The following is an 11,748-nucleotide window of genomic DNA, read 5'->3' as shown; positions in this document are numbered from 1 at the left end:
GTCTGCGTCTCTGTGTTATGTTTCCTGTTTTACTTTAAAAGTCCGTGTCTCATGTTAATGTGTGTGATTTTGCTTCCTTTGTCTCGTGAGCCCTGATTTGTCCCAACTGCGTTTCCCTCCTGTTTCCCATTCCCTGATAGCTCCCTCTGTGTATTTAAGCCCTGTGTTTCTCTGTGTCAGTGTTGCGATCTACCCTCATATATGCTGTGTGGTCTGTGCCCTTTTAAGTTATTTGGATTCTTAGTTTTGTTCTGTTTGAGTTCATGTTTGTCTCCGGAGTCTGCACTTTGGGTTCTCCATTTCACCACTCCTGCCTGCACGCAGCCTTCACATGACAGAAGATCGCACTTTTTCACTTCAGAGTTGGACGCTGAGATGGAAGGACTGGTTAAATTGCTGGACCGCATATCCCAGTCCAACAGCTTATGGGCTATGTCTGTGGGACTGAGCACAGTGGAAGCAATGGTGAAAACCAGCCCCTGGCTTCAGCAGTTTGCTTCGGAGGGGGCAGGTCAGGGCACGTGAGCTTGCCCTGTCTCTCACCACGCCAACGGCTATGCGGTCGGAGGATGAGGAGGTCGACTCCATTTCTCCACTGGTTCCCTCTTCCAGAAGGAAACGTCGCCCTCGCCAATCCTCTCCTCAGCCCTTTTCCGGGATTACAGAGAAATTCGGTGAGTCACGAGAGCGCTTTTCCTGTTTCTGCTACTGTTACTGTTCTGGCTCTTGGCTCCTCTCCTCCTCCTCCTCTCCCTTAGTTTCCCTGCTTAGCCTCTTGTGTCCTTGTCTAGTCTCGTGGGGTTTTTTTGTAGTACTTTTCCCTGGAACACTCTCTCACAGTCTGTTCTCTAAAACCTAAAAGAGGAATTATGGATTTGATCAACTGGTCTCTGAATGCAATTGACACCCTTTTCTTAATGAGAAGTCTGGGCTCGGGAGAGCCCGAGTGTCCTGGAGGTACTTTCCCTGCCGGATACACGATGGACGGGTGGTATAACTGGAGGGTCGTGTGCCTGGCGGGACTGTCGATCGAGGACGCTGAAGATATCTACCTATTCGGAACCATGATAACAGGGTTCTTGCTGATTGCAGCTGGCTAGGCCCTGGCTTATCGAAGAATTAAGAAAGCGGAATCGGCTGTTTCAAACCCCCACAAGGGGTCTGGTGTCTGCCCCTTCCTCTGTAAGACAGAAAAGGAAAACACTTCCCTGCCTAGCCTTGATAATCTAATGTTATTATCCATTGTTCTTCTAGTGATTCAAAGTTGATTTAGAATATCATGTTCGGGACTCTCTGACCCAGAGACTTATTCTAACCATTATCCTTGTATGTAAGCATGTTTGCAATCCCACTCTGCACTCTAAGTCATTCCTACAATATATCAGTCGGACAGTCACACTGAACGAAGCTTCAAGCTTCAAGCAGGCCATCACTAGTTCAATCCATCATCCAAAAATGGAAAAAGTATGCCACATGCAATTTGGCAGGAGCCATGAAGGGGACACAGCAATCAGGTGGAAGATGTTCTGGTAAGACAAGACCAGAGTTGAGCTTTTGAGCCTAAATGCCAAGCGCTACATGAGGCGGGAAAGTAACACTGCTCATCACCCTGAACACACAATTCCCACTGTGAAACATGGTGTGGAAATATAAAGAATATTAATGTGTTAAAATGGCCCATTAAAAGTCCAGAAATCCCACTGAGCATCTGTGGCAAGACTCGAAAATTGCTATTCACAGACGCTCTGCATCCAATCTGGCTGAGCTTGAGCTATTTTGCAACGAAAAATAGGCAAAAACTTTGGTCTCTACATTTGCAACGCTGGTAGAGACATACCCCAAAAGACTCGCAGTGAATTGCAGTGAAAATATTGACGCAGGGGGATCTGAGTGCAATTGCACGCCACACTTTTCAAATTTTTATTTGCTTAAAATTTTGAAAACCATGTATCGTTTTGGTACCACTTCACAATTTTGTGCTCTTTGTGTTGGTTGTGTCACAGAAAACCTCAATAAAAAACATCAAAGTTTGTGGATGTAAGGTGACAAAATGTGTCAAAGTTCAAGGGGTATGAATACTTTTTCAAGGCACTGTATATGCGCCATATGATGTGATGAAGAGTAACACTTTGACTGAGGAAGCACTAACACGTATGTTTTTATTGATTAATAACAAAGATGTATAGTAACCAGTCCAATGATAGCCATAGATATTCAAAGCAAAAATGATTATAGAGGAGCACACATCAACAGTAACACTTTCTGTGAATCACACTCTAACATATAAAAAGAAAAGCTGCTGTAAAGCTGCACGACTGAACAACAATCCAAAGATTCATCTTTCAAAGTCTGTTTTATGTCTGTTTTCTCTTAAAGCTGGCAAACACAAATACAGCTGTAACAGCTGGGACTGTGCCCTACATCATAAAGCTAATTGAGGTGACTGTTGTTGTGAGTTCACGCTACACAAATGAAGCTGAATTATAAAGAATTAAATTCATGATTGATTTAAACATGAGCAGATACACAAACACCGAAACTCTGACAGCAAAATGAGGTTCATTGAAAAGTAATGCAGGAACTGGTATTCTGATTACACTGCTGTCTTAATTTTCACTCGAGGCCAAACGCTGGTATTTGACCTTTGACATTTTGGCCCTGTACAGGAGCACTCCACAGATCATGGCAACAGCAGCAAGAAGACATCCAGCGATGAAGACCAGGTTCAGGTTCAGGTTCAGGTTGTTCCCTGAAGACCACAATAGAACCTCAGCATTGTTCACACTTTAGTGAAAGTCAAACAAAGAAGCTAATGTTAAGAAGCACTTTGTGTTTCCATACCTGCACTCATGCTGGTGTCTGCTGACCTCTTCAAACGCAGAGGACCCTGGGAAACGAAGTGCGCTGCAGTCTGGATGGCAGAGTCCCTCTTTCGGCGGTGGGAGTGGTGGTGATTGTTTGATGTGGAGTTGATGCATCCCTGTGAGCACCTGCTGTTGGGATTCCCTGCTTCACACATCATTACTGAACAGCTGATGTATACCTGAGTGAAACAGGACACACTGTCAGTATATCAGCAGATGTACAGTTGCCCCCTCTAGTGGAACAAGAGCAGAGCTGCAGTCAAACCTTTGCTTCTCCGTCCCAGCCAAGGAGAAAGCACAAATGTCACAGCCTAATTAACTTCATGTGTTTCTGCACAGTTTGTTATTGTAAATCTGTAGACTACTACAATGGATTTAAAATCAAAACAATGAAGATAAATGAAGCAGTTCAGCAGCAGTATTGCATCATTTGTTCAGGAATTTGAGCCATTTTTATACATTTACCAAATATTAAGAGTCTCAAAACTAATATGACATTGACTGACGAGTAGTGGAAATAGTTTTCCACCACAAGCACATAAGAGAACTCTAAGAAAAGTTTAAAAAAGCAACTAAAAACGAAATAAATACCTTTAAAATGAGACTAAAATTGGGCATATTTATTAGTGCTTTTAGAAATTGGAGCTTCTAGATATCTACAGTTCTTTACCTGATCGTGCAAACCGATGAACTTGAAGGCCTCGATGCAGAATCTAAACTGTCTCTTGTTGTCGGTCTCATGGATCATCACAGTTGGGTCCACGGGGCACCTAATCAGAGCCGAGCACAAAGACGACACAGCTGCTGTAACTCCATGTCTTACAATCAAAGCTGCTACAGAAGCAGAGACATCACAGGGTTTCTACAGCATTTCAGAATCAAAGAAAAGAGAAAACTTTGGTAAAACTCTGGGTTTCCTTCTTTTCTTTTATATATTGATCCAATGGTGGGTTTTCGTATCAAACTTGGCCAAATTATCAAATGTTGAGGTAACTGATGTGCCCTAAATAATATACACTTCACTTCCATCAGCACATGCGTACCCGTCTTCAATGATGGAGTAGGTTGGCTGGGAATTGGGGTTGTCGTACGGTGAGGCTCTGCAGGACTCCACAAACATCTCGGTGTCGTTGACTATGGAGGACGCATCTATCTCCATGTAAATCTTCTGCCCTACGTCGTACTCCAGAGGGTACGAACTGGGATCAATGATGCTTCTGAACTGGTTGTTGGGGTAAAACTCAAACTGGTAGGTGAACGTGCCGAAGCCTTTATCAAACACTTCCACCATCGTCCTGTGTGCTGTGAAGCCCAGTGACACGTTCCCCTTTTTGGGGTACTGACAGTAGAACTCTACTTCCAGGTTATGTTTCCTGGTGATCAGAGCTCCGCTGTCATCCACTGTGGTGATTTCATTCTTGAAAATGAGATGTTCCTCGTCTTCCTGCAGAGTCAAACATCACTCTGTCAGTCCTCGTTCTGATATCTAAACCAACAACAACAGAATAGATACAAAGGAGCTCTGGTTACCTCGATCTGAGTGCCACAAGCATTGAGAGGGATGACGCCGATGATGTGAGTGCTGTTGGAGTATCTCTCCAGGCTGCAGAGGGTGTTGCTGGGCTCACTGAGACGCAGGTGATCCTCACGGAGTCCACGGAGGGACGATTTCTCCACCTCTACTCTCATTTCAGACTTAGTGCAGATCACGTTGGTTTTAACTGAAACAAGTTAAAAACATATAAAATATGATGTAAGAAAACATACAGACTTAGAATTTACCTTATGATACCCATTCAAAGGACTCTTTATTAAGCTAAACCTAATGCAATCCAACACAACAGATTTAAAGATTTACAATTTCAGTTTATTTTAATGTTGCCAGAAATATGTCAAAACTCTCCAACTTCAATTGTCAAAAAGTTAGAATATTAACAATAAAAAGAATGAGTTAAGTCTAAAAAAAAAATATTGACAATAGAAAATTGAGAATATGTCCAAAAAGTTGACATATTTTCTATTTTGATTTTTAGTTATTTATTTTGTTTTTTATTTTTTTTATTTTTTTTTTAATTTTGATATCAAAGACAACTTTAGACTCACTTTCCTCTGTTCCAACTTTCAAGATGACACACCTCATCTCGGACTGATAGACGCCGGACCTGAAGAGACAGAACGATGATAAGTTGACTTAATGTGTGACTTAAATAATTTTCCTTTTTATTATTTCTTCAAATACTCTTGAAATTGTAAAGCTTAAGGTCAAATGAGGAGAGCTTCATTTTATCATTTGTTCATAGTGGCATTATTTATTCCAAAAGCACATTTATTTAAACTTCTCACACCTAGACAGAAAATCCATTTTTTTAAAGCACTAAAAACAACAAAAAGTCACTTACTGTGAAGTCGGGGTGCCGTGGTTATGAGAGTGGGTATTGCCTGGAAAACTGGTCACTGCTGACCTGAAAAACCCACAAAGAGTCCAATCATGACTTTGCTCTCCCAAACTATTTCTGTGTTTAAAGGAATGAAACCGAGGCTAACCCTGTCGCCGATTCAACAGCAAAGCACACTGGGAAATAATCTCCCAGATCGCTGGAGAACGGCGTCCACCGAAGCACAAACTCATTATGTGTGGTTCTGTGCTTGGTCATATTCATTGGCCCGCTCATGATGATATCTTGTATTCTGTAAGAAAACCACAGAAGGAAACAAGGATTAGCTCATTAATGCTGAGCTGAGCTTTCCTGCTGAAGTGATAATAATGCTTCGCTGCCATCAGGCCTCCTTAATCAAGCTTTGTCTCACTCACGCTGCATATGAAGCCTGTGCTTTGATTCTGATCTCCACCTCTTTGTTGACCTCTGCATGAATGCGCTGTCTGTGTGCAGGTGTTGGGTGCACAAACTGGGGCAAGTATAGTCCCTCCTGGCATGAAGGAGCAGGTGGATCCACTGGAGTACAGTTAGAGTAGTAACAAATAAGCATCCATTACCAAACAGGAAGAAGCAGCTGTCTGCATAGCAAAAGTTTAAGGCTTTAAACAAACACGTGAAGTGGAGTTTGGTTCTTGGGCTGCTGAAGAATTCAGTGCAAACAGGTAAAACTAATATTAAGTTTTTAAGATAAACTGTGGGTCACATGAGTAAATGAGTACATTTTACAAGTTATTTGGGAAAAAATAATAAATGTAACAAATAAACACAATAAGGAGAATACACGCTTAAAATATTTAAAAAAATATATAAATGTAGGTAACTGAATATATAAAAAGTCTTAAAGGTCTGTTGTGATCAGCTGTTTCTACCACAGTTACCACTGTCTTCATGTGCAGAGTCATGAAAGCAGCAACATGCTGAGAACAGAGCAGAGCGGAGTGTGCTGCATCATCACATCATCAAACACTGAGACAACAATGGGCCTTACCAACGAAAGAGAACTGCAACGGTAGTTTACTGAGGGGAGGAGAGGTCGCCTGCAGCGGTCTGCCCGTAGTCCACCACCATGGTGTGGTAGTGCGGGCTGTTGTAGTTGTAGTGGGCGCAGCTGTAGTTGTAGTGCGGGCTGTTGTAGTTGTAGTGGGCGCAGCTGTAGTTGTAGTGCGGGCAGCTGTAGTTGTAGTAGGAACGGCTGTAGTTGTAGTAGGAACGGCTGTAGTTGTAGTGCGGGCAGCTGTAGTTGTAGTAGGAACGGCTGTAGTTGTAGTGCGGGCAGCTGTAGTTGTAGTAGGAACGGCTGTAGTTGTAGTGCGGGCAGCTGTAGTTGTAGTAGGAACGGCTGTAGTTGTAGTAGGAACGGCTGTAGTTGTAGTGCGGGCAGCTGTAGTTGTAGTAGGAACGGCTGTAGTTGTAGTGCGGGCAGCTGTAGTTGTAGTAGGAACGGCTGTAGTTGTAGTGCGGGCAGCTGTAGTTGTAGTAGGAACGGCTGTAGTTGTAGTAGGAGTGGCTGTAGTTGACCACCACCACCATGATGTGGTAGTGGGGGGGTATGTAGTTGTTGGATACATGGTGGCAGATCGTTTCCTTCTTGCGGACAGAGGAGACCTGGAGGACTGGGATCCATCGGAGTATCTCAGACTGATGTGTCCTTGTGGGAAATCCTCCACCACCAACTCAAATGCATTCACCCTGGGGTCAGCATTAGTGTATTGGTAATGTAACGTGCAGGAGTCCTGACAGTGGGACATTTTGGAGTTAAAAGGGAAAAACCACAAGTGAGTTATTGTACAGTGCATTAGAACATCAGCTAACCTGGTGTAAGTGGAAGCCTGAATGTTGGGTGCAGCCGTAGCACTCTGCACTTCCTGGATTTCCATATCTGCATCTGACTTTGTCTCTATCAGGATCAAAGGACATCAGCTTGTATGTCCGTGGGCAGTTTTCAGGAACTCTTCAATAAACACATTAACAAAGTCTCTGTCAGTGTCTCACACAGTAACATGAGTCAAGCACTGGCATGATTATCTTGTATTATCTTGTAAAACTGATCAAGAAGGTAGAAAGAAAAATATGTAGACAATAGAATGAAAACTAAAATTAATTTGTCTGCTAGTTGATAAAAAACAAGAACTTCTTGTTTTCCTTTTTCAGAGAAGCAGGTTTTACCACATGATGACATTTTCAAATTCTGCTGTTCAGAGGCTCATAGTTTAATTGGAGATAAATTATCTGAATTTCAGGAGCTGGACCTCGCCTCCAAACACACCCCTTCCAGTTCTAATGCATGTTTGTTTTTGTGCCCCACCCTACCTCTCCTTTTTTAATTCTTTCAATTCTTTCCATTCTTCACTTCTGCTTAGTACATGGGGATCTGCCAGGCCTGGTAGCCGCCACCAGTCCCCTTCGAGGCCTTCCCCAAACCGCAGCTCAGCTCATGTTTTCGCCTTTATCTACTAAAAATGCTGTCAAATCTGAAATGAGCACGTGGGCCCAGTGAGAGAAATCAAACTTCAGGAAGCTTACCTGAGGAAAGGTAGGATGGCAACTTCTGGTGATCTGTTTGGTTTTCCAGTGTCGGATCTTTCTCCCAAATCCACAAGAGTGTTCAAGTACCATGAATGGCTCCAGTAATAGGTCCGTGTGTATATCCAGCAGCAGCTCGCTGCCCTGGTTTGTTTGGAAATAACAAAGTCATCCACCCACCAAGCTCTTGTTTTATCATAATATCAGACAGATTTAATGACTGTGGTGACTTTAGATGAATAATAATTAATAAAAATTAATAACCAATAATTACACACAATGAAGCACATCAACAGTATCTTCATACTTAAAATGAAAAATGCTCACCGCATTTCAAAAGGTCTGTTGCTCGGGACGACCCGCGTGGTGACGGTTTCAGTTTCACACCATTGTCTGTTATAGAGTGGAGCACTGGTGCTGCTGTCCAGTCTGCCTCTCTGACTTCTGGAGGTGTAGCCACAGTATCCACTGGAACAATACCAGCCGAGGGAGTAGTAACATCCATCATAGGTGTCCCTGTCCCGAATTTCCACCTTTAAAACATACAAGCAACTCAGTCAGATTTTAGTTTGTCACTCCATGTTATCTGCAAGAAGAAGGTTCTGTATCTGTGTTTGATCATGTGATCACAATTTTAACACAACAAGTGTTGGTCATGGAAGCCACGTCTGCAGCCATTGATTAGTCAAGGCACTCTGGATTTAGAGGTGAAGAAAGTGAAACACACAATACTATTACAACTACTACAACTACCAATACTACTACTAATAAATAATACATTTTTTGAGGAGCATCTTTCAGTAACAACTATGTGACAACGGACTTTTATTAGTTTTATTCAGTTTTTTTAAAAAGTTAACTATTTGTTTAAACTTTTATAAAAGACAACATGTGTGCACTCGTGCGTTTAAAAATAATAATGTGTTTCAAGATATATGGATAAGTTAAGAAGCGACACCTTTTACATTTTTAACTTCATTTTCTGTTTCTTCTATCAGAATAATCAGACCTGTGCACAGAAGGAAATAAAAGTCAGAATAATCAGTGTGAAAAGAGGAGATTCCTGTTCTGTCACAGCTTCACTTATTATCTGTCATTATTATTAAGTACAGTTAAACGTTGTGTATCTCACATTAAATGAGCCATCAGGGTTTCTTCCTTTGTAGGTGTAGGTCGTGGTTCCCCCAAAAAAATGAGAAGCAGACACCAGTGAGACCAGGAGCAGCTGAAGCAGGAGCATCAGTGTGGACGCCATGATCCTCCAAACCCACCCCTGTCTCCAGAGATGCTGCTCACATCCACCTGCAGCATCTTTATATACGAAGCAGGGCACAGTCCTGCCAAGTCTAGTGGCATGCACGCTATGTGAGAGAACAATAGGAGCTGCAAAACTGGTCTGAGCAGGAAAACACACCTGTTTAAAAAAATAGATACTGTAAATGAGTAAATGAAACCTAACTTATCTGATTCCTGGCACACAGACCGTGTTATTGTTATCTCGTAAACACAGGGTTACGCCTGAAAACCAGTTTAATCCACCTGTCCCTGTCCTCCTCTTCAGTTCGCCTCAACATACGCGCCTCATATTCTGTGATGTGATTTACTCTGAGGTTTTTGACAAGGTTAGTGATGTTGCCACAACCATACATGCCAACCCTCCCGATTTTTCCGGGAGAATCCCGGAGCCACCATTCTCCCGAATTTCCACCTGGACAACAAAATTGAAAAACCATATTGCAGAATTCATAGCGCGGCCCAACCAATTCCAGTTTCCAACAATGGCGGCAGCTACTTAGTTTTAATATTAGTCTTATTTCTCTTTCTGGGTCGCAAAATAACTTTTAACATATTTTCAGGTGAAAATGCTTGAAGAATGTTTGAAGTGTAAACTTCAAATATCTGAGCCGACCGACTGTCAGGGTCCTGGGTCTCCTGACCCAGCGTTTTTAGGTCTTTGTGATTCTTGTATTTTGTACAGACATACACTCTGTTCAGTGTACGTCTGTGTCTTTGCATGTTTGAGTTTCTCGTGTTTTCTGTCACTCTGTATTGTGAATTATGTTCTCATGGTTGGTCTTTCGTTACTCCCTCGAGTCTAGTTCCTTGTGTTCCAAGCTGAGTATTTCCCTCTGTGTATTTTGGTTCTTAGAGTCCTCTGCCTTATGGTTTATGTCTCTGTGTTTCTTAGTTGCTGTCTGCACCGAGTCAAGTGTGCGTCTCTGTGTTATACTTCCTGTTTTACTTTGAAGGTCTGTGTCTTATGTGAATGTATCCTGCTTTGCTTCCTTGTCTCGTCAGTCCTGATTTCTCCCAGCTGTGCCCTCCTTCTGTGTCTCATTCCCCGCGTTACTTCCCAGTGTATTTAAACCCTGCGTTTCTCTGAGTCAGTGTTGTCTCTCATGCTGTGTGGGTCTCCCTGTGTGTTTAGTTTGGCATTTTCCAGTTTACTTTAGTTTGCTTCTGTATGACTTTCCCCTGCCAGCACTAAAGCTGAGTTCGTTGTGTTTAAACCTTGTACCTGAGTGCCTGCATTTTGGGTCCAACTCCTGCCTGCCGCACAGCGATTCATGACACTGACACATCGTCTTCAAACCCCCGCAGTATTTCGCTACTCGGGTTAAACATGATATATAAGTCACTTTGATAACTTAAAAATGTTATTGTTTGGCTTTTTCAGTGTTTTATTTGTTCTTGAGTAGATCTGTTTGGCTGAGATTAAAGTTATTAGATTAGATTAAATTTAACTTTATTAATCCCGATGGAGGGTTCCCGAGGGATTCACACAGCTGAATAAATATCAAACAGAAAATGAATTAAGCAAAGTGTGAGACGGTCGAGAGTTTACGTCAGTGTCCTGTTATATTTTAGATAGCAAGGAGCAGACGGCAGAGTTTCACTCCACTGAGGGAGCTTGTGACGTACTACCCGGCTTTCTTTAGACCGCGAAGGCCGGGTCCTCAGGTGGAAGCAGCCTCTGAATTTGGACACCCCCGCTGTTTCCGGGCCGGCCAATAATAACGGTGGCATTTAACGTATTTTTTCCGATAAATAAACACTGTAAAATGTATTTATCACCCCCCCCCCCCCAACAGCCCTTTTTAATGTCTCCCTAATTCTGATGTCTCAAGGTTGGCAAGTATGGCTACAACACCTCACGTTTTTGCCACATGTATCGCAAACCACGTCTCAGCTGTTTGTGGAGGTAAAATACGTCCGCACAATTACATTCAGCCATTGTTGTGAGTGCGCACGCCAAGGGGCTGCGAGACATTTGCACAGCCGTATTTCGCACATGACTATGAAAGGCGGAAGAGGAAGTAGTTCCTTTGAGTTAGTGCGCATGCGCCAACCAGCGTGCAGCCTGTTACAGTCGCTCCTGCTTTTCTCTTAGTTTAGCTCTTTTTTCTTACGTATTCTTTTTTTTTTCTGACTTGTATTTTCCTCCGTTTTCTATCTCTTACTCAATCATGTGGATTGAGAGAGTTTTTGTTCTTCTGGTGGCCGTGGAACTCTTACTTTTATCAAGGACCGCGGCACATCTCCTACACGCACGGACTGTTTACTCCAGAGATCAGCTGATCGCCCTGATGCCAGCCGGCTCGCTGGCCAGGCCCGCAGAAGTACCAGCTGAAATTTGGAGGAAAACACATCGGGGATGCAGAGGTCAAGGACAGAAGAGAAGAAAAAAGGTGACGGTGAGACAGCGGAGGCTCGAAGCGAGGAGGAGGTTTAAACCGTGTCTGCCGTCTATCGTGATGGGAAATGTGAGATTGTTGGCAATTAAAATCGATGAGCTCTCAGCACTGGTACGGAGTCAGAGGGAATACCGAGAGTGTAGCCTGATGTGTTTCACCGAATCATGGATGCACCAGGACATTCCCGATGAGAATGCTTCCGTGGAAGGCTTCCACACTGTTCGGGCG

At 43.0% G+C, this 11,748-nt stretch overlaps 1 protein-coding gene across 3 annotated transcripts; it reads right to left on the bottom strand.

Annotated features, from left to right (window-relative positions):
* Positions 1-2,546: 2,546 nt before the first annotated feature.
* On the bottom strand, positions 2,547-9,080 carry LOC146626025 (uncharacterized). Of its 3 annotated transcripts, none has more exons than XM_085363163.1 (14): positions 8,958-9,080; positions 8,153-8,358; positions 7,826-7,969; positions 7,115-7,253; positions 6,291-7,035; positions 5,677-5,818; positions 5,409-5,552; positions 5,264-5,326; positions 4,968-5,026; positions 4,395-4,585; positions 3,908-4,308; positions 3,535-3,634; positions 2,842-3,043; positions 2,547-2,749 (listed from the first exon to the last, which is right to left on the bottom strand). In XM_085363163.1, exons 1-14 carry the CDS (start codon positions 9,078-9,080, stop codon positions 2,607-2,609), a joined length of 2,802 nt encoding a protein of 933 aa, XP_085219289.1. In that variant the 3' UTR covers positions 2,547-2,606. The 3 variants fall into 3 exon arrangements, with proteins under 3 accessions (XP_085219289.1, XP_085219290.1, XP_085219292.1); XM_085363164.1 differs by lacking the exon at positions 5,264-5,326 and having other exon boundaries at positions 2,848-3,043; positions 6,291-6,557; positions 6,678-7,035; XM_085363166.1 differs by lacking the exon at positions 5,264-5,326 and having other exon boundaries at positions 2,848-3,043; positions 6,291-6,339; positions 6,745-7,035.
* Between the last annotated feature and the right edge of the window lie 2,668 nt (positions 9,081-11,748).

The sequence above is a fragment of the Diplotaxodon limnothrissa genome, linkage group LG9, assembly GCF_057381915.1.
Source record: "Diplotaxodon limnothrissa isolate DT_005_m linkage group LG9, D_limnothrissa_male_GT1.1, whole genome shotgun sequence".
In the NCBI taxonomy this organism is placed as follows: domain Eukaryota; kingdom Metazoa; phylum Chordata; class Actinopteri; order Cichliformes; family Cichlidae; genus Diplotaxodon; species Diplotaxodon limnothrissa.
The sequence above is the reverse complement of the archived record's forward strand: the minus strand, read 5'-3'. Positions and strand labels throughout refer to the sequence as shown.

Excerpts from the sequence above, each read along its gene's own strand:
- LOC146626025 (XM_085363163.1), bottom strand. The coding sequence starts at position 9,080 with ATGGCGTCCACACTGATGCTCCTGCTTCAGCTGCTCCTGGTCTCACTG. Across the intron at positions 4,586-4,967 it reads GAAAGTTGGAACAGAGGAAA|TTAAAACCAACGTGATCTGC; the intron begins GTGAGTCTAAAG and ends AACTTGTTTCAG. Across the intron at positions 3,044-3,534 it reads TCATCGGTTTGCACGATCAG|GTATACATCAGCTGTTCAGT; the intron begins GTAAAGAACTGT and ends TGTTTCACTCAG.